This window comes from Lemur catta, chromosome 1, assembly GCF_020740605.2.
Source record: "Lemur catta isolate mLemCat1 chromosome 1, mLemCat1.pri, whole genome shotgun sequence".
Lineage (NCBI taxonomy): Eukaryota > Metazoa > Chordata > Mammalia > Primates > Lemuridae > Lemur > Lemur catta.
The window spans coordinates 213,785,974-213,812,047 of NC_059128.1; the positions used below are offsets into that span (position 1 = coordinate 213,785,974).

At 35.0% G+C, this 26,074-nt stretch overlaps 1 protein-coding gene across 5 annotated transcripts in view; it reads left to right on the plus strand.

The window, feature by feature from the left end:
- TP63 (tumor protein p63) overlaps nt 1-26,074 on the plus strand; it is a 212,833-nt gene that overhangs the window by 106,274 nt on the left and 80,485 nt on the right. The window contains exon 1 of one of the 5 annotated variants that reach the window (XM_045539922.1): nt 13,329-13,512. The exons of 3 other annotated variants lie outside the window; for them this stretch is intronic. In XM_045539922.1, coding sequence (XP_045395878.1) covers nt 13,471-13,512 — 42 coding nt within the window. In that variant the 5' untranslated portion in view covers nt 13,329-13,470. Of the gene's footprint in view, nt 1-13,328; nt 13,513-26,074 lie in introns of those variants that run through there. One more of the 5 variants, XM_045539923.1, reaches the window with a different exon arrangement.

The window sequence follows — 26,074 nt, forward strand, 5'->3', positions numbered from 1 at the left end:
CTTTGTAAGATAACTTCCAATACACTTGGGCACCTGCTATACTTCTTTGAGTGTCTCAAGCATCTTGTCATCATTTTTTTCTACTATCAAATCTTCCGTCTCTCATATAATCCACACATTTTATATCTTTGATAAAAGGCCCACACTTAGAACCAAACAACTTTTATCAGAGAGAAACAGAGGTTACTGTTTACAAATTCCTTAATGTGTTTATTAGAAAACCTGTTCTACTCACCAAAACTTGACAGATTTTAAAGCAGAACTGGAGGCAACTGAATGGTGTGGGTGAGATGCAGTTCTGGTACCCTTAGAATGCAAGCCATAGGCCACATGCATGCATTTCTTATAGTAAAATGTAACAACTAATGGAATTCTTTAAAATATGGGATGTAATACTAAGAATGAGGAGGACAAGAGAGCTACTTGACACTGATGAAATAATTACAAAGCATTGGGACATTCATTTTTCATCTTTGACTTTCATATTGTCTGTCTTGAAAATGGAATGGTTTGGTTATATGATTTCTTAAGCCTCATAATAGTATGATATTCTTTAGTTCTATATTTACCAGTGCTTACAATTACTGCTCATATTATCATCATTATAAGCTAGACATTCATTTTAATCCTTTATCTTTGCAATACCACCTTTCCCTCAGAGATAGTGACAGAGCCCTTCCTTTCTTCTCTGCTCTCCTTGCTGGGGCCTAGGAAGAGAAAGTGGCACCATTGTTATGGGTGACTCAATTAATAGTCCTAGGAAATAACGGAAAATAGACTTATGAGCAATTGCTTCATTGATTGATACCTGCTAAAGACACACAGTCCTGTGGAAAAGTAATGATAAAGAAATGGATCCTTGTGTTTGAATTCCTGAATTTATCTTGGGAACATTGGCCAGCCCCTGCTGGGTTAGGTCTTTCAAGGCTGGGGATCTTTTAAGAGGATTGGTTTTGCTTTACAGTTCTAAATGTAAATGTTAGTCCCAGATAAGCAGAAAGTTTACCTCTCTAATTAGCCTTGCAGGTCTGTCCTTAAAGAAACAAGAGTGTAGCATCCAGCAGTTTAAAGAGGCATCCCCTGAAATTGTTTGCTGAGGGTCAGAGGGTAAATGCTGTTGTGACAGTTGGTTGGACTTGGCACACTTCTCTGTAGAGGATGAGAAGAGAAAAGAGAAGTTGATGTTGATCTTTGGTTACAGCAATAGCAGAAGACAGTCCCCCAAATTCTAGGGTCTTTTGTATACCCTTTCAATTCACATGAAGAGTTTCCATTTTTAATCTGAAGATTTAGAAAAATAAAGTAATAGTAAATAAGACATGATTTAGCCCATACCTGTACCTTCAGGGAAGTTAAATCATAAAGCCTTCTGGAAGCTTACAGTTACCTTAAGTAAGAGAAAGACAAAGAGAATTCAAGTCCACCACAGTCTTGTTCTCACATACCTTTCCTACTCTACCTTCCGTCTTCCAAGTCCCTTCAGACCCACCTAACTCCATGCTGTTGTTCAGAATACACAATTTCATGTCTCTGTCTTTTGGCCTGTACTGTGGCTTTAATTTAGGTATGCCTTCTCTTCCTCTTTCCAATTCCTTCCCAGCCTTAAAGATTTAACTCATTATCTCTTCGTGGGGAATTAATCACTCCTCTGTTCCCATAGCACTATAACTGTAACTTAACACTTAGCATTTATTTTAGTTACTATTTCACATATATTTCATCCTGACTTTATAAACATACTAGGTTTTTTCTTTTTTTTTCATAAGTCTCTTCCGCAAGATGAGGAAGTCCAAAGACAGATATTGAGTCTTTTTCTTCTTTGTTATTGCAGGATCACAAAGTATACAGCTAATGTTTGAAAAAGAAACGTGTATCTATGAGAAGAAATAAAATGGTCTCTAACTGATGGTCTCTAATACCCCTTCTATAATAGTGTTAACATACCTCCAGTGGAACTATGGTTTGATGTTAGAAAAAAATCAACTAATGTTTAACCACCTACTATTTACTTTAGCCTTGATGTTCATTTTTCTGTCTAGATTCCCCTTTAGAAAGAGGAGGGAAAACTCAACTAATTAGGTGAACCAGTAAGCATTTTTGAACTATTCTAGAGTAATAATGAAGATCAGAAGGGGAGATTGTCTGATATTTGAGGATTATACAGGAGTTTTATTTTGCTTAAATGGTCTTCCAGCTATTGACCATGACTAAAAGTTTATTATGGTTGCTAGATAAAAATTGTGAGAATCTGGACCATTTGAGGAACGATTTAGGAGAGAAGAAGCTGAATATATCTTTTAAAGAGATGCCCAGACTGAAGCATCAGTACCCTGGTCATAATCTTTTAGAGAATCAGTTCATACCACTAACACTTACACTGTTATCAACTCAGCCCTCTGACATTGCAGTTTAAATCCCTTATCCCACAGAGAATCTGTCTGAATCACAAAACTTGGTAAATCAAAAGGAATAATTAAAGAAGATAATACAAGTAATTGATTAAGATGAGAGTAATATTGCCACTTCATTCACTTAGCAAATGAGTTACAAGTAAGTCATCAGTTTTAGTTTTCATTTTGTTGGAGTCAGCTTCCCCATAGCGTGTGTCTGTGTGTGCCACGCACACACACACACGTGTGTATGTGTCTTCATATTATTTAGAATGAAGCCTGACTTTGCCATGTGCTTCTTTCTGTGAATTGAATAAAACACCTGTACTGGATTCCATTTGAAGAAATGATTTAATCATTGCCATTTGGAGGCTATAATTTTCTATTTCCCTTTACTTTTAAGCAATATATACATTGATCCTAAAGTAAATTTCGATCTTTGCTGGAAATTACCTTTTTTTTTTTTAGATGTGTCACCTTTCTTGAGTCTTTTAAATCTCTTTGTGACAACATTACACAGTTGTCTAGCTAATGATCCATGTAGGTAATGTTTTCTTACAAAATCAAACCAACGGCTTCCATAGGCCAGAAGATCTGGCTTAACCACCCAGGGCACAGAGGCACACCTACTTGGTTGCACCACTTTTTAATCGAGTTGTGAATCAGGCTTGGGAAGCTGGAGTTAAGTCAATTTATTGTGTCTGCAACAGTAGGAAACTCAGGAGAATAACATTTAGGGGGAAAAAATCTGCTAAAGAGGAAATAATATCTAGGGAAATCATTTGTGGCCACAGGACCTCTCATTTTCCCTTGCAGAGCATGTAAATAGAAACGTTGATTAGCTCTGAGACTAAATTCTTCCACATTGTTTGGGCATGCGTGTGAGACAGTAATCTCCTCTGTGACAGAACAACCTGTCCCACATAGGAGAGTGTGTAGTTTGGAGCCTGTAGACCTGAGTTCTAAGCTCCAGCCTTAAGCATAGTTTATGTGTGAAATCGAATATAACATTTAACTCCTCTGAAACTTCATTTCCTTACCTGAGAATTGGGGGTAATATGGCTATGCTCACTTCACAGGTGTGTTATGTGTATCAAACCAGAACAGCCATCTAGCAAGCAGAATTTGGGTGCTTACTCTGCACACTTTGCAAGCTGCAGAAAATATAGATTGGGCATCACTCTTGCCCGCAAGCTCCTATTTTATTATGGTATTCATGAAAAGTTGATTAAAAAGTAATGAGATAAGATTTAAAATAATATAGATATCTCCAGAATTGGATAAAGTTTTAGAGAAGAGATCAACTGGCTGCCTAGAAAAGACAAGAAATGACAAAAGAAGACAAGAAGATAGGCCAAGCACGGTGGCTCACTCCTATAATCCCAGCACTTTGGGAGGCCTAGGTGGGAGGATTCCTTGAAGGCAGGAGTTCAAGGTTACAGTGAGCTAAGACTGGAAGTAAGTGGAAGTAACAGTAGAGGGCTGTGAAACAGGCTAGATAACTATGTCAAAACCTCATAGCAAGGAATGGAGTGAGTAAAGTGAATCAATAATTCAACCCCCATGGTCCATGATACAAAGGTGGTACATGATACCACCAATTCAAGTTATCTAAGTTTTCCTGAAGTCACAGATCTATAGCTTTTCCTACTGTGTCCTAGAACTGAACTGTGGTTACCAGTGGATACATATCCTACAACTAAAGGTATAGACCAGCAGAAATTAAAACCAGAGAAGGATGTTGGAACTCTCTGAAAGCAAAATGTGATTTCTTTTTCCCCTTGGGGCTTATCCAGGTCTCCAAAGTAAATACACCTCCTTTTTATTTTGCCTAGGGATTTTTTTTTTTTTTTTACTGGAAAGGGTGGAGAAGATTTACGTAAGAAAGAAAGCTGAGTTGCCTCAAAATACAGCCTCCAGAAAGAATGAGACATCCCCTGCGCAACCTATTATTCATGCTGAGAAAAGTAAAATAGAGGAACTGAAAGTGAAGCCTAAAATTGCCAGGGCTGAAAGTTTGATAGAAATCAACTGCTCTATTAAATCAACCACAGCTTAGGTTCTTTAGGAAGGAAATACCACAAGAAACAGTTGTCTGATATAAAGCTGATAGGGAAGTTGTCTGTCTTCATCAATAGTGAAATTCAGATCATGGTTAAATAGGAAAATGTGAACTCCAGGGAGGCTAGGAATGCCAAATACATAACAACACTACTAAGCCCAATAAACAGATTGCAAACCTGAGGAGTGGACAAGGGAAGTGTCTTTCTTCAGATAATATTAATATAATGAATTTACCGTCAGAGCCAGAACTTAACCCAAAGTCTATGACTTTTGAAACAATGTCCTTTTATGCATGATTTTTAAAGGCAAGAAGCGTTTCTTTTCTATGGTTTTATGGCAGAGTAGATTATTAAAATCTGGAATTGTATTGCAGTATATCCCAGTATGGGACCAGAAGGAAAGGTGATGTGTTATGCAAGTAGCTTGAGTGAATATTTATTTATTATCCATTCAGCAAAAGGGCTTAGCTCAGAATCACATAATTGAAACCTGGAGCCCAGGTTTCTTCTCTTGATTCTAGAGCTCTTTCTTTCCAGTTGATTCTAGAGTTCTTTCTTTCTATCCTTTGTTCACAACTTCATCTATGATCATTTACTGTGGTAGCAGCCAAATAGAGGATGTGGCAGCAAGTAGGAAGGCCAAGGACTGAAATATAATTTTAATCAGACTATTGAAACAGGAGACAGTCTAGTGTTTTAAAAAGTAAGAATTTATGGAAGGTATTTAGTATCCATATTCAGAAGTATAGACATTAATGAATAAAATGATAAAAGGATACTAAAATTTATTTAGACTCTATCATAAACTATTTACTGTTATAAGGTTGGTTAGGAAACTAATTGTTATAATGTGGGATGATATTTTGATTTTAGAGATGAAAGTTCAAAAAACTAAGTAAACAGTCTACTATTCAAACATAAGCTGGTTTAATTTAAGACCTTCTCTTTCCAAAATAGACCAATGAATGGGGGTGGAAATGAGTGTGTTAATTCTAATGAATAATGTATAATAGCAATAAAAGGTAATTAATTTTTTCATGAGCATTTACTCTTAAATGTTAACAAATATTTTAAATAATACTATCTCCTAATGCTGTTGTAGTAAGGTGAGCTCTGTTGTACATTGTTGGTCTAAACATAAACTGGAATAATGTCTAGAAATCAATATATCTATTGACATTTAAATATTTTTTAATTTTAATTAAGTCAGTTTATGTTAAGGTATCTTAATTAATAGTGTAATGCTTTTTGCTTTATCATTATAGGGTTAAAAGAAAAGTAGAGCTAGGTGCAGTGGCTTATGCCTGTAATCCCAGCACTTTGGGAGGCCAAGGTGGGAGAATTGCTTGAGTCTAGGACCTCAGAACAGCCTAGGCAACACTGCAAGCCTCCTTTTCTAAGAAAAGTAAAAATAAAACATTAGCCAGGCAAGGTAGCATGTGCCTGTAGTCCCAGCTTCTTGGTAGGCTGATACAGAACAATTGCTTGAACTTAGGAGTTTGTGGCTGCAGTGAGCTCTGATTGGGCCATTGCACTCCAGCCTTGGTGACAGAGCAGGACTCTATTTCTAAAAATAATTTTAAAAATTAAAAAAAGAAAAGAAAAATGGAAGCAAATTGAATGTCCAATTAATGGGAAATGCCTAAGTTAATTACATTAATGAGAATGTACTCATGTTAGCAAGTTAATTTTAAAAATAGGTATTTGCATCTGTATATACAGATATATACACATGCCTGAGAAAATATCTTTAATATTTAATATTATATGTATAGTTTGTAAAACACACATACTTATGTGCAATATGTATTTCTGGAAGAGAATATACCAAAATTTTAAAAATGGTTACCTTTAGTTTCTGGGATAAATGACTATATTTTATTACATACACTCTGTTTTTTATGTTTTCAACAACATATTTGTGGTCTAAACAAACAATGCATATATTTAAGAAATCCTAAAAAAATAATTTTTGTACAATGAAGTATTGAGTTCTTTTTTTAATATATATGATATGGAAAAGTAACTTGGAAATATCTGAAAAATATGTCAAAATCTTTATTAATAAGGAAAGCACTACTATTCCAATGGGGCAGGAATTGAGAGGACGGCAAAGGATATTAATAGATCATTTAAAGAAGAAATGTAAAGGACAAATGAACATATTGAGACACATGTAATATCACTAGCAATCAAGGGAATTCATATTAATAAAGTAAAATATTTTTTCATGATAATCTTCAATGCTATGGTAATTATAGAAATGTAATTTGGTACAATCGTTTTGGAAAATAACTTGATATACTATAGCCATCAAGTAACTTAAGTCCATAATGTTTGACCCAGTACTTTTTGTTGTAGGAGTACTTGACAAACGAAAATGCTCATAATATTGTGATAACTTAAAAAAATTATGTCAAATATGATCTTACTCTTGTTTACATATATAAACACAGGAAGAAGACTATGAAAACTTAACAATAATTCTCTCTGAGTGGTGTGCTTATAGCTGACTTTTATTTTTTATTTTTATTTGTCATTTTTTCTTCTAAGTATCACACTATTTTAATAATCTAAAAAATTTTAAATGCATAATGGAAAATAATATGAGGAGAGATGATCTTATATCCATACATTTGTACATCTATTTACTTCAACTATTTTGGTGCCCTTCAAAAATAAAACACTGTCTAAATCCAGAGAAGAGGTAAAAATACTGTTGTTATTATTATAATCATAGAGTGAGATGTCTGGTAAATGAGCAGCAGGGCCACTATAGACATGGCATTGAAGGATGGGTAATCACGGGGTTTGGGGAAGGAGATGTGAAGATGGAATCTAACCATACAGGACAGTGTTATGTGGATTCTGAAGTCAAAATGCACAGATTCTGATCTCAATTCCATCATTTAGTATCTGTCTACATCTCAGTGTCTTCATATGTAAAATAGCAATGATCAAAGTATCTAAACCATGATTTTTTATGAGAATTATAAATGAGTTTGATATATGCAAAGTATCTTGGAAGAGTACCTGACTCATAACAAATACAAAGAGGGACAATCTAAACCCTCTCCACCATTTTATTTGAACATTTATACAAAGAAAACATTATCTCTTGAGTGTAACTATTGGACTGAACTCATCTCTATGCCCATAAGGCTTACCCATTTTTCAGAGCCTAGCTGGTGACCCTAAGATGGATGTTATTTAATATCTTGCTTTGGAATTTAGCTTTAGACTACAGAGAAAATTGATTTGGTAAACTAATTTAGTGGCTCAGTAGCTTCTACAAATGCTAATTCGTGTTGTCTATTTGAGGCAGGAGGGGAAGGAATCACTTCATGCAAAGCATAGAGCTTTGCAAGTTACTCAGTGTGTTCTGTTGATCATCCTTTAACTTAATGGTAGCTGACATTACAAAGATCTATTTGATTTTGTTCTCCAGTAGCTGGGAAAGCCCCAACATTTCTTAGCTTTCACACAGACTCTAAAAACCCCAACCTTTTTTGACTCTTACAGGTTTATTATGCCGACAACTTTCCCTTTTGACAAATAATTATTGAGGGTTTGAGATACCGAGCTTGAATTCAAAGCAATATTTTTTCTCTATTCTATTTTAATTAGATACTGTATTCTGATTCCTATTTAGAAAAGGCAACTTTGTGAGATACATGTCTGTCTCATAATAAATACTTTGGGAAAAGAATCTCCTGTTCAACTTTCTAGTTCTTTCCTGTAGAATTATAGAACTGTTTAATTGAGCTAATATTTATTAAGCTTCTAGAAGACTAAATGTGGTGTGATGAACAGAAATGTACTTTGACTTCAAAAAGTTCATAACCTAGAGGGGGAGACGGTTAAGTATACAACTTTTTCCACTGAAAGATAGAATTTTTTACTGCTTTTATATATATTCATATAAAATAAGAGAAGATTTAAATTCATGTAGAGGATTGGAGAAGTCCTCACGAAGGCGTGGTGGCTCACACTTGTAATTCTTGCACTCTGAGAGGCCGAGGTGGCTTGAGGTCAGGAGTTTGAGACCAGCCCAAGCAAGAGTGAGACCCCATCTCTGTTAAAAATAGAAAAAATTAGCTGGGCATGGTGGCATGTGCCTGTAGTCCCAGATACTTGGGAGGCTGAGACAGTAGGATCATTTGAGCCCTGGAGTTTGAGGTTGCTGTGAGCTGGGCTGACACCACAGCACTCTAGACTGCCAACAGAGTGAGACTCTGTCTTAAAAAACAAATACAATGCAGAATCTGAAAATGACTATATCAGGTAGAGAGAATGAAGGCATTCCAAACTGAGGGACCAGATTGAGCAAAGGGACAGAAATGGTCAGCTGGGGCCAGCATGTAGAAAGAAGAGTGAGTTTATTATAAGAAAGTTGAAGCTGAAAGGGTAGTTTGGGGCCAGATTTTGAAGGGCCTGCCTAAATAGTTGGTTTGGTCCCATTGGCATTGGCGCCCCCTGAGGAGTGACATCATAATCTTTAGGACAGATGAAGTGATGTTGAGGAAACTCTGGAAAGGAGGGGAGAAAGTAGAGACATTGCTGTATATTCTTTTTTCTTTCTCAACCAGGCAGATTTTTGGTTAAAACATAGAAGAACTGATAAACAGTTGGCCCTGCACATCTGCTGGATTTGCATTCACAGATTCGGCCAACCATGAATTGAAAATATTCAGAAAAAATAAAAATAAAAAATAACAATACAACAATAAAAATAGTATAAATAAAATACTGTATAACTATTTACATAGTATCTACATTGTATTAGGTATTATTAATACAACTAATATAGAAATTACTTAAAGTATGTGGGAGGATGTGCATAGGTTATATGCAAATACTATGCCATTTTATATAAGAGACTTGAGCATTAATGGATTTTGGTAACCATGGGGGTCCTACAACCAATCCCCCCATGGATAACTGAGGGACAGCTGTTTTTAGAACCAGCTACACATTTCTTCTTAAAGTCTCAACTGTTGCTGAAACAAGCCATCAATTTTTTGTTTTCCTTAATAAATAACTACCTAATCATAGCCAAATTTATCCAAGCCCTTGGCATTTTCTAACCTCACTTCACTCTCAGTTCCATAGAAATAAGGTCTTCTCTTGGAAGCCATTATTTCTATTATCTGTATTACTCAGCTTCAGGAAACCTAAGCATTTCCATTCATCTATACCTGCCTCCACTCACTGGATGCAGACATACATCCAAGAGCACAATATTGCATCCATTTCTTAACTTCTAGAATTTTATAGGCACTGTGTGTTGTTCCCTACACAACTTCACATAGCAAGAATGAAGAGCTTCAAACAAATATTTTCTGTGTGCCAAGGATTTATATACGTGTTTAACTTTCTCACATAGAGATATAAAATTTGAGCCATTGACATTTGGTTTGGCATTTCAAATCTAAGAAAAATATATATTCAATAAATAATGAAGATCAATTATTTATTTTTTGTGAGTAGGAGTAGATCTTCGTTTGTTTCTCACACAAATATAAATTCTGGAAAGTTAAAATATTTTCATGTGATTAAATTCAAAAACCATGATATGATATTGTAATGTGTTTGCAGAATTTGTAACATTGGGCTGGGAAAAGCCTTTCAAGTAATGTTCGAAAACTAGTGTCAAAAGGGGAAAAAATGGTAAAATTGACTATGGAAAAAATTATGATTTTTCTACACCAAAAAGCAAATCATAATACCATATGCAAACTTGAAAGACCAGAGACACATCCACACACATAAGAACAAATACACATACAAGCACATACTTGGAAAAATATTTACAACATTATGATAAAGAGTTGAATAACTGTTAAAGAAGGATATTCAATAAAATATCATGTCTTAGATTTATATTCCCAAAGCTATGGATTTACAGCAGTGGCATTTTCATCCAGGAGCAGTGCTGACCCCTAATTCTGAGACCAGGAAGCTTTAAGAAGTCTGGGGAAGCCGCTGAGAATGGAAGGGCAGGTGCTCTAAACAGAGTTGTTCTAACTCCTGAGGACTTGGGACCTTCACTTAAAATCCTTGAATTTGTTTATTTATATGTAAAATGTAGATAATAATACCTACATCACTAAGTTGTTAGGAAAATTAATGTACATTACTAAACATTTGAGATCCCTATGTAAGCATTGTTCCATGGTTAACTGTAGAGAATTGTTACTTCTTTGTAACCACCTGCTTAAATCAATGCATTTTTATATCAGGCACTTTCACTAATTCTGAAATCAAACATTATATGATGTAGTTGAATTAGGTCTTTTATGGAAATATTTGTGCTAAATTCAAATGTATATGGACTATTAGCTAATTTTTCATTGTAAGGATATCTTAAAGCAAAAGACATGGGTTTTGTTTTTCCTTTAATGAATTGTTCTCTTTTCTTTGTGTCATGTAAGTATCTTAAGTATCTATGCAACTTGACTGCTTCGATTGTACATATGGAGATGAGCAAATGGAGGGACAAATATCCAAGTAAAATAAGAGAGACATGAGTAATCCTGTAAATCACTTCCCTGAATTCTGGACAGAGACTCTTATCTTTGCAATGGTCTTTAGAAATCATTTAGTTCTGCCCCTCATTTCACAAATGAGGAATCTGAATCCAGGGTGGTTAAGTAACTTGCCCCAAGGGCACAGAGCTAGTTGAAAGCAGAGCTGGCAACAGGGCCCCTATCTCTTAACTCTCAGTCCAGTGTTCTTTCTCCTCAACTACTTAAAGTTCTTAAGTAGCCATGGTGGATATATGGTTCTAGATTTTGTCTGGAATCTTTGCAGATATGTTAGAGACCATTGTCAGATGTGATTATGCTAAAGGTTGAAGTAGTACACGGAAGGATTTTGACTTTTTCATCCATCAAATCCTGCTGGGAATCTTTTGACTTTTGTGAACAATGAAGTTTGTTTACATTTTGAGTGTATATCATCAACACTTGAGACTGTGAGCCCTAGATTTAGGTGTTCAAATGGTTACATTATCCCATTAGTGTAAAAAGCAATCCAATAATGACTTTCTGGGGCAGTTGTGCTAATAGCATTTCCTCTAGCATTGATTCCCAAGCGTGACTCATTCAGAACTGCCGAGCAGGGTGTATAAAATCCACTTGGGGCTGCAGCCGTGGAGAGACTGATTCAGTAGATCTGGGGCCAAGTCCAGAAATCTGTTTTTAAAAAACACCCAGGATGATCCTCAGAGTTATCCAAATTTTTGCACCACTGGAATAGAGCACAGCTTTAAGGAGCAACCATCTGCTTTCCACTATTGACCCTTAAGCTGTCAGTGGGTGTAGAATTTAAATACACGGTACAAATAATTATACTGCGTTTCTTTTTTGCCTTGTAGCCAGTGATCATTTGGTTAATTACAGGTAGTAAGAGAGGTCATGCTTCCCAATATTAAACAAATGTTTTATCTGATATAAATTTGTACTGTTACACAGTATTGTCATATTCTTGGATACTTGAGATCAAATTATATTATAGGAGATTTTTCTTATAAACCAGAAGGCATTATTACCAGTAATTCAGGGGCCTTGAAATAAATATCAGCCAATGAGCACATCATCCTTTTATGGATGAGTGCATTTTATGGATACCAAAGTAGAAGTAAAGAGGAGGCAAATCCAAGGTCATGAACATATTTGAAAATTATTTCTGAAATTTATGTATTAATCTATTCTGGCTTCTAATCTTCTAATCCTTTTGTCTTCTACATTTTATAACAAATCTAAATCTAGCTGAATTACTAATACTCAGTAGTAGGAAGAGAGTATTTTTAGTGAATTATATAATAACCATCAGGGTACATTTTATCTTCACTAAATCATGGTAACCAAAGCTAGATTCTACATGAGTATTCTTATGTATTTATGTAAATATATTTTAAGGCTACATCTCTAGGCTCCACTTGAAAAAATAAATGTATTTTAAAGCAAAAGCTAATTAATCTCTCATGCTTTAAGATTTATTCTATTCATCATTTAAAGGAAAGCATCAGGTAAAATAATCATTTTTGTTACCCAGCTACAAGAAGGATATTATTTGTGAGCATTAATAAAAACTGGGTAAAATAAAGGAGAGAAAAGAAATATTCAAATAGGTAAGCTTTTTTTTTTTTTTAAAAAAATGTGCCTTTTTAGGGCACATTTTTCAGGATTTCTTTTTCCTGTACATCATATGGATGTTTATTTGTTTTTACAAGTTAACGGGACCAATTATTTAAATTGTTATTGAAACAAGCTCTGAAAAATCAAATGGCTTATGTTGTCATTGCTTGAGATGAAACTACTGGCATTTCTCTGGGAAAAATAAGTTGAAAACTTTTCAGCTATCAAGCAGTGCATTTTAATTTTTATATTGATGAAATAGAACAATGGATTTGAGTATTTTCCCCTGTTTTCTAACTTTGTGTAATCATTCTTGAAACTCCGAATCTAGCTTTTTAAAAAAAAAAAAAATCCTACCAGAACTTTTCCTGAAGTTTTACTTCTCAGGTGCAAAAGGGTAAAATAACTTTCTGAAATGCCTTCTGTAAGTCGTGGTGGTGGTGGTACGGTTTGTTTGGGGAGATTTTGTTTTGTTTTTAAAAGAGAGTACACTCTCTTATGAAAGAGACAGGGAAAGTTTTACCTGTCTGTCTCCTGTTTTTTTTTTCCTTCTTTCTTTTTCTTTTAAAGATTGGTGATAAGGAATTCTAACTACTTAATGAGATGGGAGAGGCCTCACTCCATTGGAGTGGAGGAGTCCAGGTGGAAGTTGATGGATTGGACAGGTAAAGAGAAGAGTCCCGCCCCCTCATGCCTATAGTTGGGTATATATTAGGAAACCTTAAATTATGTACAGAGAGAAAGACAGAGAGGGACTTGAGTTCTGTTATCTTCTTAGTAGATTCATATTGTAAGGGTCTCTGAGGGGGTGGGGGGGTTGGCAAAATCCTGGAGCCAGAAGAGAGGACAGCAGCATTGATCAATCTTACAGCTAACATGTTGTACCTGGAAAACAATGCCCAGACTCAATTTAGTGAGGTAAGGATTTTAGATTTTAGCACTCCATTTAGAGATGCTTTTTCATTTTTATTTTTTAAATAAAAACTTACATATTTGTGGTTCTCGGTCACCCAACGTAATGTTTTTGCAACTTGTATATAAGAATCTCCTTTTGTTGGTTAATGTTTTCTGTGGTGGCTGTAAGATTTTTTTTTTTTTTTTTAAGTAGGAGATAAAACAGTAAGAGAAAATGAAAAAGAAAAAATTCTGGGTGACATTATGTATTTGAAGGAACCCACTATTCAGGAGTTTATAAAATCACTTTTTATAAGAACAGACTGAGAAAGCGGGTCACATTCTGCTAGATACATTGAAATGACTCCTCTGGTGGGTATTCCTGTACCAGTTAGACAAATTAGTTGACTGTATCTTAACTTCTTAGCTCAGTTATATCTCCAGACTTCATCCTAAAAGCAAATGAAGCTTTTTCAAAATAATCAGGTGAGATTTTTTTAAAGCCATCTTTGTTTTTAATTATATCAATCCAGAGACCCATCTAAATCCAGAGGGGACTGTAATAATGTCACTGTCATCTGGCGATTGACTTATACTTTCACTGTGTAATGACAAATAAAGTTACGTTGAAGTGATGCATTATTAAATATTTATACATGCATACGTATAAATGTGTATTACAGTGTACAGTATTTTATGTAAGGAATTGATGATTTGCCTTTCTGATCTCTTCTCAACAATTTTGTCTGAGGGACTTAAATCACTGGGCAAAGGGATAAGGACAAAAAAAAAAAAAAAAAAACTCCTGAAGAGACTGTAAGGCTTTGAGGAAGTTTCCTAAGGTTGAGGGAGGTCTAACAACAATATTAGTTTACATTCCTCAGAATAGGGCAGCTGTGTTGACACTAATCAGATTGGGGGGTGGGTGTTGTAGAGAGAGAGAGTTCAGTGTTTCAGATGAAAATGCTTGCAGGTGAGTGCTTGGAAAAGTAGACTAGAGTACTCAAATTGAGCTCCTTAAAAATCAAAACAAAATGCATAGTATTTGGGTGCAGACCGCAAAAGGAAGAATCTAGCAAAGGGCAACAAAACAGGGCTGGCACTATCGTATTGACCATGCTATTGTCTAGACTCCTGAACTGTGTAAATATAGCAGGGGAAATATCAAGTTATCTAAAGAAGGAAAAGGAAGTGCCTATTTTTCTTTAAAACATTCAGGCAGGCTTGCTTGTCCTCAGTAGAGAAACTTGAGTTTCTTGTTTTGCTTTAATAATGAAGGTTAGCTTAAAATGTTACCAAACAATTTTTAAAAAAAGGAGATAACGTTTATAATTATCTTGTTGATTCTGTTGGATCCGATTTTGTACAGTTTCAATCATTAAGCAAATGATCTGTCTGCCGTATCATATCTGACTTTGTTGTTATTCATGAGCCATTTCACACACAGGATTTGTAAGCAGTCTAGGATCTATGTGTGTCTAAGTATAAAAGGGGAGAAGCAAAAGGTAATTCAGAGATATCTATAAGAAAAGTACAAGGTTGGTGAAAAGTGGCAAGAAATGATTATTTCTAAGTTGCATATAATGTCGTGAAAGAAAAATGTTGCATAAATGCTGTGATTAGAGGGTATTTGTAGGAATTATTGCCTTTTACGGTGGCAAAAGAGTCATGTCGTATCTGAGAATATGGCATCCTTATGATGAAAGAAAATGCCTTTGCATGGGTTTGAGTTTTTCAACCTTTAGGTAAATGTGTGGTCAGGAGCTCAAAAGGCAGTACTTGTCTTTTTTCTGTTGGAATGCTGCTAAAGTCATGGAAAATATCTATGAAAAAACATGGCTGAACTTCCCTACTTTCCTGCATCTTTTTGTATATTGCCTTCATGATTTCTTAGTCTTCTGCCAGTGTCTGTACTATGTGATAACTTCATGGCTTGATTTCCATTCTATTACTTACGAATAACTTTCTTTTCTATATAGGGTAATGCTTTAATATTTAGTCCTCTGTAAAAATGCAGTTCTACCTCTGACTACATCTGCCTGGAACCACATGGCTCTGAGAATTCTGAAATTTAATACAGAAGTTATAACATTTTTGGATTCATGTTTATGAGTAACTTCAACACGGAAATAGCCATCTACTATAATCATACAAGAATTGTTTAAAAAATTAGGCAGATTAAGAATATAAATGGCATACAACTTCCAGTGAGAGTGAAAATTATTTAAAAACTATAACCCATTCTCTGACTTCAAATAATTTGTGGTAATTTCTTTGAATTGGTGAATTAAAAACAGTAGAAGAAAACTATTTGTTTCTCTACTTCCTTTTCCACAACCTTCTAGTTCTTCCCCACCCCCAGGCCCTCAGCAGAGCTAGATTTGGGGAAGCCCTTAATGAACAGGAAAGGGTCCGGAAGGGAGGAGAACATGGGCAGGATGTAACAGGCAAGGCTAAAGATTTACCCTTGGGTCACAGTGGAGAGGCCTCAAGCAAGCTTCACTCCCCAGTGCCAGGCTTGGAATGGCACAGCCTCTGGGACTGGTCTCAGACTTGGAGATAGAAGCCTTGAAAGAAACGAACTTCTTCAGATTAAGTTTTAGTCCAACTTTCTCACCAGATAAACCGGACTCAATTTGTGTGTGTACCTGTGTTGTGTGTGTGTGTGTGTGTGTGTGTGTTTGTGTGTGTGTGTGTGTGTTAGGGGGTATCTCAAACTCCTCCTTAGAAAGAGAGCTTTACTAAAATTCCCCATCTGGGGTTTCGGATGAAGAAGGAAAGACACTTTGTTAAATGGAATACAGTATTTTAGAACAAAATGAGAATTCAAAGTTTATATCCCAAAACCTCATTTTTACAAATCCGGGTTAATGATTTTCACTTTCTGTGGTTAAGACAGCTATATGTATATGATTGAGATCCCTTTACTTAACTTTTCTCTTTTTAATAGCAAGGAAATAGAGAATACACTCTAAAAAGAGAGTTTTTGTGATTCATGATAGATTCTCTCAAAAAAGCTTCTATGAAGAGCCGTTGTCCAAAGCTAGTTGAATGCGAGAATAAAAGTGCTGAGGCAGCAGTTTAAGTTCCCTAGAGTCAGGTCATTGTCATTTAGTTGACCTCTTTGCCTACATGGTCAAGGAAAATAGTCTGTCCTATCCCAGTACTATTTTTACTGACTGAACCTTCTTTTTTAAATAGAAATGATTTTTCTTTTCATAGTTAATTAATGTCTTATCTTAAGCTTTCCCCTGTTGTTCTTCTGGGATGTTTGGCATCACAGGAGAAAGCATAGGGGATAAGAAGCAGAAGCTGCAGGTTTAATTCAGGTGTCAGCCAGACCATATTCCTCACTCCATGCTGTGGCCTTCGATTGCACTACTTGTTTTACAGCTGGGCGCCCTCAAGCCCGGAGGGAACTGGGAGAAAGAGATCTTAGATCACAGGTCATAGATCATACCTTCCTTTACTACTATGGGGAAAAAAATGATTTGGTGATAATAAATCACTTATCATTTACCTAGATAAGGAAAAGCATGTTTGTTTGTGTGTTTTTATTTTATTTTATTTTATTTTGTGGTTTTTAGAAGAGCAGTGATCCTCAGCAGGAGTATGGGGAGTACAGCAGGAAACATGAATGGATGTCTGGGTTATCTATAGCAACTAAATAAATATTGGTTGCTTTTTCATCATCCATACTACACACATTTTCTGAGTGCAAATTGCTAAAATTTTCTTAGACGATGAATGTATACAGAATTCAGAATCTGTATTCTGCCTATAAAGGCTATTTATGTCTGAAGTCATGAGATTTTATGTTTATCAAGGAGGAATTTAGGATCAAACAATTAAGAATATGTTACCATAAATGCACCCCAGCTTTATTTGATGTGCATGTGATTGTTTTGGGGGAACCTGAGGTGGTAGAACAGAAGGGGCTAGGTAAAAATCTTTCCTTTTTAGTACCATTATCAAATTAAACTTTTTCTCCTGTTGTTTATTTTTTTAACTACTAATTGTTTTATGTCAATAAATAGAGTGAACACAGACAGCAAAGAGATACCTAGTGAAAAACAGCTTGATTATTTCCATAATTTCCCTAAAAGTTTTGCTATTTTGATGATGAAATATTTTCCAAGCCCAATGAATGGGCTCTGAATTTTCTTTTCATGCATAAGAAAAGGCTCAGATGAATGTTATAGTGTTACTGTCCTGTGCCTATTTATTGAAGTCTATGAATGATATCCATACACTTTGGGTCTGGAAGAGAATGGTTTGAAGTGTCAAAGTGAAAGATTCGATCCAAAAGTTAAGCTTTAGATCTTATTCCTAATCTTCTCTTAAGAACACAATTTGGAGGCCCAAGAAAATAGTAAAATGTGGCTTATTAATGTTCTACATCTCTAAAAATTTTATAATTTTTACTTATACTTTTTGGTTGAGTTGTACTTTATCAATATTCTTGAAAAGTAGTATTGAGGAGGAGAAACTTGGGCTAGAAGGACTGACTTTTTTCTAAATAAATGTTTACTGAGCATCAGTTATATATAAGATGGTACATAGGATCTAAAAATGAAAAAGTTCTTACACTAAGAAGCTTATAGTTCATTGGAGAATGAGCCAGATATATATATAGTTATAATACAGAGCAGATCCCAAGTGCCACATGAAAAGTGTGGACAAGACATAAAGTGTCAAAGAGAAAGACAGTCCCTTGAAGTAGGAGGATCAAGAAAGTCTATGTGTATATGAAAGATGTGGCTGACTTGGAAGGACAGATAGAACTTTCTAAGTCCTAGAAATATAAGAAGGAAGGAGGCATTCGGGTGAAGAAATAATCATCATCAAAGGCAGAGGGTGGTGGGGGCAAATGCTGGCACACTCAGAAACATCAGATAGTTCAGATGGAATTAAAATTATGAGACAATTAGGAAATAAAGTTAAGAATGGCTCAGAGGGCCGTAACACTGAAAGGAGAATGCATTTGCTGTAGCAGTATCAACAAATCATGGAAGGAGTGGTGCCATTGGAGCTCTACTAGACAGCACTGGGGAGGAAAAATGGCTTTGCTCTAGACTGCCCAGAGGTATAAAAATGCATTATTCTACATTGCACATTGGCTGCATGTTTTGTAGGCATATCTACCACTTATCTGGAACCTTTGGAAGGGTAGGAATGGATTATTTTTAAAGTTTCATATAACCCGTGTATTCTTTGCCCATAGCTCTCTTTGATAACTGGGGTCCTTGCCATAGGTAAGTTGGGAACTATTGGTCTTGTTTTGTCCTTATTTATGCCTGCTATTCCAGCATAATTATTAATAGCTCACCTTTTCACTTTCAAAAGTGTCCCATTTAGAGGATAAATTATATGGTTACTCTATAAATAAAGACCTTATTCTTTATTTCATTCTTTCCTAAAAAACAGCACCTCAAAATAAAAAGTAGTATAAATTTGGCTGTAAACCAGATACAATGATTTTGATATACCAGCATAAACCATTTATATTATTTACCCCCAATAAAAGAAGCATTTCCTTACATCCCAACACTTTCTGAGAATGAATTAAATATAGTCACTGGGATAGGCACTGTGAGGAAGGCAGAAATGAGTGAGTCATAGCCACTAGCCTCTGAAAATTCATGATCCTAGGGAATATATAAGGTGTTCATAAATGACTCCATTGTACAGCATAATTATTAAAAGATACAAAAATTTTAAAAGAGTAAAATGGAGTTTAAACTCTTTATGGTAAAGGTAATATTTCACATGATTTGAGAACCGGAATTCAGTGGAAGAGGGAGTGGAGGAAAGATATTCTGTACAGAAGGTAGAAAATTAATAAAAATACAAAGGAGAACTGTGGCAGACCAGATGAAGGAGGCTGGTATATTGATTTTAAAAGAGAATGTGTTGATTTAAACACTGATATATATTCAATATTTATGTAAAAATGGAAGCTTTTATAGAAATAGTAACAAAAGATAATAGAGGCATTTATCTTACTAAGAGCTGGAACCCATGTGTGTTTTAAAAGCATGTACAGTGTTCAGAATTCAAGATTTAAAACTTTGCATGCTCTGGGAGGATGCAGGGAGGGAGAAAAATGAGACCACATGATTGCTTGGACTGGGTTAAGTTGCAAATTGCCTGTTCTTCTTCCTTGGATGTCCACAGAGACACATATGATGTCTTACCCTTTATAGGGACTTAGTAATTACATTTTATAATTAATCAAAACTAAGAACAAAATTCAGACTGATTCTCTATATTAATTAGGAATTAACTTTACTTGTTAAATAGTCATCTTACAATCAGGAAAAGAAAGCCTTTTTCTCTGGTGATTGCTCTAAATGCAAATAGTAATCCTGGAGCTAAATTGTAAGAGGATATACCAAGTATGAAATTTGTTCAAAATGAGAATCCCAACTGGGAAATAATAGAGGAGAAGGCAATATGAATGTCCCATTACAAAAACAAACAGCCCCACAAAATTAAATTGAAAAACAATGAAACGTTAAGATCTTGGTATCTCAAATAAAAATACTTGCCATCAAATTTTCAAATTTTATTTTGGGACAAGTATACACACTTAATATTTAACATTTGAAGAGAAATATTGGGAGAAGACGGGTCTTTACCCACATCAATATCCTTTCCTTCCACAATCTCCTTCATCACTTCCATCTCACCCAGGAAGAAAACGTAGACAATTGAAGAGATTAATGGTAGGGCAGATGAGGGTAGGCCACGTGTGTTGGTGGGGGGGAGGGTGAACCCATTGACTTGATTCAAAAGCAAAGGGAGTAGATAGAAGGTCAAACTGGGCTCCATGATAAATGCAGAGACATCAAGCTTGTGTCTCCTTTCTTTCTCTTTTTTATCAACCTAGTCCTCCACTTGCATAAAGTAGATTTTGAAAGTACCCAACGTATGATTGTCCCACAGACTCTTGGCAGACATTAGGGAAAACAGTGAGGTTCCACAAAATACCACATTGCTATACAACCTCCTTTGAAGAGAAGAAATAAGTAGTTAAATGAGGTGTAAAGTCTTTCCTGAAACAGTACTTTATGTTTCCCTACATTTGATTTTCGTATTTGGCCTGATACCATAGCAAGTCTATGCTTTTCAAAAAGCATTCTTTTTCCATTTTCTGTAAAAAAAAAAGAACTTTTTTTTAGAAATTTCTTATTTCTAAGTTTATTTCATGTTTGATAATGACTAACTTTATACACTCTTTAAATAAAATTGTTCAAGTTTTGTTTACCAAAGACAAAGTGAAATTGGACTGTTGTGTAGGTTAGAGCTGAGGTGGCTTCACCAGATAATAATGTTCACCTTTCAATTTGAAATTCAGTAACTGGTGTTAGGATAGAACCCATGTTGGTTCTAGGTGGGGGAATAACTGGCAAGAATAAAACATTTCTGGAATGTTAGTGAACATGTATATAGCGTAAATTAGTATTTCATGCAAAACTTGTAATCTGAATTGCATCTTGTCTGTGTTTCTTAAGTGGCAAAAAGATTTCCTTATAAAAGCTGAAAGAGGGAATTTTGAGTCAAGCTGTGGTGTGTTGCCAGGGGCGGAAATTTATGAAACGCTCTTGTCAGCTATTCTGGAAACACTACAAAAGAAATAGTTCTACTTTCTTATTGGTGCTAAAGCCACTAATAGGTGCAGTTTAGTATAATACCCCTATGAGAATTACCACCCCCAAAGTGAGCTTGCCTTGGAAAGAACTCTGTACAGGCATTTTCTTTTTCCTTTTAAGCTTGCGCAAAACACCCAAAGGGGCCATTTCCAATCCAGGCAGTGATCTTTCTCAAGTTTATTCTTTCTCAGATCACAGAGACAATGGGGAATATGCCCTGTTTACTCAAATCAGTCTGGATTAGTGTGACTCTATTGATGGAATCAGAATTAAAAGGAAAACCATTACCCTCTCAAAGGGCAACATCAGATGTTTTGGAAATGGCTTGATTACTTTTAAATAGACCATGTGAGACTCTGTCACCAGACTGAGGTTGAGGACTGCACAAGATATACACAGAGAGAAACAGCAACACTGGGTGAGGCAGACTGTTCTTCACGAGCCTTAGGCCTGGGAAATTATTTCAACAGACAATCCCAAAATGAAAATCAGAATAGTGAGACTTCAGAGAAGAGGACTTTTCTGCTTTCTGTCTTCACTTCAATACTCCAGATATTTATCTCCATGTCAAATCCTTCCCAGTCATTAAGGCCCTGCTGGGGAGCAGCTTCACCTTTAAAAATTTCTCAGATTCCCCCATTCAGAATAATGCCTCCATCCTCTGAACTCTTTCATTTCTCTGTTTCTTCGTCATTGCTCTCTGTGTGTACCAGATGCCTTTCCCTATTCTGGACCAAAGACTCTTGGAGGATAGAGGATGTGTCATATTTATATCTGTATCCTCTGCAGGGTCACCAAATAATGTTCACTGAATGAAATGGGAACATGAGTCTGTTGCTGTTACTTGAAGGGGTATCTTCATTTAGAAATATGATGTATTGTATATACTTAAATATAAGGCTGTTTGTGTGCAAAAAGGTAAAGTGATCCCATATATTGTACAAACTTTGTGCACCTATATGTTCTGCAGGTAACTGAATCTTATGGATTCCCTTGACATCTTGCAAGTCATTTTTTGTTTGTTTGTTTACTTAACGAGCCCAGTATTATTCCCATTACACATCAAGTGGCAAGAAAGTTTTTAAAAGACAGGGCAGTTTCTTAAGTAAGAAATGACTTGTACTCCAATAGGTAAATAGTAAAGTGTGTGCTGCTTTCATATAATTGATTACCCATGAAGGCAAAGAATGTGTTTGATTTAAAAAAAAAAAACTGAACAGATGAGATTTTTATCTTGCTTTGCAGTGACTTTTTAAAAGTGTTTACTTGCTTCTACACTGTCCCCTTGATTCAGTTTGTCCCCTGCATGTCTCTTGATCCTCGCTAGAGATGTGGGTGGTTTGATCTGGATGAATTAGCTTGATGATTTACAAACACTCTCTTTATTTTCTATGGTGTTATTACTAAAGAATGTCTGAGAAATCTTGAAGTCATTTTGCTCTTCAACATGGTGCCTCAGCTTTTTTTTTTTGCTCAAATAGACACTAATGAGCTGTTGTAATTATTATACTGATTGATTGCTACTTCTATAATGAGTTAAATAGAACAATATGAGTGTAAGAGTGTCTTTTCAAAGTAAAGGCATGTCTTCTGCATAGCTGGAAACTTCAGTTTTATTTTGCAGTTAAAAGTGACAGCTTAAAGGAACACTCTAATATATGTATCTAATTGCAAAGCACAGTTAATCACTAAAAACTTTAATTATCTCAAATATAATAAAAAATGTAGCAATCAGTAAAGAACTTGACAAGAAAAAGCAAATTAGAGCTCAGGAAACAATGTTCCTCATTTGAATACCTGTGGGATAGTAAGACTGAGTAGTATACTCCTTTTTTCATGCTTTAGTTTTCCACTTGCAAATAAAGGCTAGTGTTTCAACCTTTGAGTGTATATTATAATGTCTGGAGAATGAAGTTATGAATTTATATCATTTGTAAGAAACGATTTGTAAGTGTGATAAACTATAACCTCAATTCCTCAAAACATACATAGTAAGCTATTAATTATGGCATTATGCTAAACTGAATTCTGGTTAACTGGGCAGAAAATCATGGAAATTAGGGAGGGACCAATTCTGTGGCCTATCTACCAGAAACTAAATGTCTTCCTCTAAGCTTGTTTCTGAGTGGTTTCTTTCCAAAGCAACCTGCATTTGGCCATATGCACCATCAGTACGAGGTAAATAATTATATGATCATAAAGATTTGAATTCTTATTGCTGACCTAGATTCATTAGAAACAAAATCTAGACTATCAGGTAAAAATCACTGCCTTGGCACAAAAGTGTGTATGTGTTTGTTTTAAGGAAGTAGAAGCTCATTAATAAACTTCCCAGCTAGGTGTGAGCTATCAAGTATTACTCATTGCATTGTGAGTGACAGGACTGGCTATTCTGCTACTAGTTCCCATAAAAGTTGAAGCTGAAAGCACAATTCCCACCTACCAAGACAAAGCAGCATACAAAGTAAAGATCATAGAGATTATTTGGGGATACAGTATAACATTCACCTGGCAGTAGTATATAAAGAAATGAATCTAATTTGGGCACAGACTTGCTTCAGAATAAAAATCAATACTTAGTTGCATTAGAATAAAAGAGATACTTTCTGAAGGGGGTTTTTATTTTGAAGTGTTTTGCATTTATTCTTTTAAGAATTGTTTCCTGAGCATCTACTATGTTTCAGATACCATTCCAGGTACTGGGACTCAGTACTAAATGAGCTAGATATAATCTCTCATTAATTTATCATCTAGCAGAGTAGATTAACATTAAAAAATTATACATATGGTTAACTTCAATTATGATTATGTGCTGCAAAGAGAAAGTGCCATGAAAATGTAAAACAAAAGAATAATCTGTCTGGTGAGTTAAAGAAAGCTTCTGGGAGATGACATTTCAGCTAAAAGTTGAAAAATGCATTGGGAAACAGTCTACAAAAGCCTTGAGGGCTGAAGGCGTTAGCCTTTGAAAAACTGAAGGAAGTTCTGTTTGGCCAAAGGGGAATTTCAAATAGTGCCTCTTAGGCTCTTTTAAAGACCTGGGGCCTTTATTCTAAGACAGTAGGGAACTGCTCAAGGAATTCAAGCTTGAGAGTGACCTGATCAGATTTACAATGCCTTTCAAGTGGTAGCGCCAAAGAGATGGGTCTCTGATTCTTTGCAATTATACCCATTCTAACAATGGCTAAAGTTTTATATCGTCTTTAATGAATGAAAAAAAAAATTCTGTAGTGATAAAAGAGGTGTGCTTTCCTTGAGTGTAACTTTTAGATAAAAATTCCAGGCAGAAATTTGTGTGACTCCTATTTACATACAATCAGAGTGAAGGCTACTTAAGAAGGCGGGTTCTCAAGCCAGATTTACTGGTTTTACATTCAGGCTCTTCTTGTTACCTTGGGCAAGTTACTTAATCTTGTGGAGCTTCAGTTTTCTCATCTATAAAATATGTATAAAACATGGGATAATAATGCTACCTATTTCGTGTGGATTAAATGAGTAAATATATGCAAAGCACTTGAATACTATAAGATACATAATAAGGAATCAGTAACAGTATTAATAATAGTAGTAGTAATAGCTAATATTCTTTTATAGAAGGAATTGAAGATGGATGCTAAGTATGTTTCAGATTTTAAAAATTTATTTTTATTATTATTTTTACTCCTGATAATCATCCTTATTTTATTAAAACTGGTATGTCTTCAGTTTTGTGCCATAATGAGCAAAACTATCTCATGCAATAAAATGTTAATCGTATTTAATCACCCTATTGTTTTAAGTAACGATTTGTGATATGCACGAGGCAGATACACTATCAAAATTATTTTTAAAAATATTTTAAACTCACTTTAAAAACCAAGGAAGCATTATTGCTGAACTCCTAAAGGTAATATGGTCTGCTTACATGTAGATGACTTAACTGTCACTGAAGTACTTTATTACTAGGTACTTTCTTCTCTTAATATTACTGTGTCTGCTAAATGGAGCTATTAAAACATATTGATTATTATAGATTGAAAATATCCTCAAACATATTTTATTCCAAATATAATAAATAGCTTCTGATTCACTTCAGATAAACTGAGATTCTGAACATTTTCCCATAATTCCTGGATGAGGAATTATTGAACATTAAAATTATACCTGTCTGCTTTCTGCTTAGCTTAATAATTCCTTGGCACATACTGATGATGTCAGTTTCTCTCAGCATTGTTATGGTTCACAATTTTTATTGTGTTGATTTGTCATGATTATTAGAAGAGAATACTTACAAAATCATGGAATTTAAAGTTTATTTTTTCTTAATTGAGCTCTACTCATTTTAATTTAGCTATGTTTGGATCGAGTTTTAAATTCAATACATTTCACACTTCCTGTCTTTTCAAGTCCTGTGTCTAATGTTTGTTGACATTGTTGTCCACCTGATCAGGCAACTTATTTATTTGCCTCGCCTATCGTTGGGGATTTGGGGGATATCTCTCCTATGTTATGGAATCTTGACCCTCAAAGGAATGTTGATACTTTGTGTCAGAACATAAAACATTCTAGTAAACTCTCTGACAACTGTCTTCCTAGGTTTGTGTGTGCTTAAATGCTTTATTCTTATATTTTGTTCATTATAAGATACAGGTATATTTTAACTCCAAGTATTCTCTTTTTAGAATCATTTCAGAGGACACAAAGAGTGAAATATTTTATACCTAATAAAATCTGGGTTTGAGAATAATGTCATGCTAAATAAATTCTTAAAATAGAAAGATGGTACTTTAACTTGACATTATAATACAAATATCTTCTTGACCTTGAGTAGAGTGCCTTAAGTCAATTGTGTTTAATTCTAGCGTAAAACAAACCATCATTCTTTGAGGTGGGGCAGGTGGTAGAAGACTAAAAAATGACAAGTATTTCTCCCTTAGGCAGTGTTTGTTGAA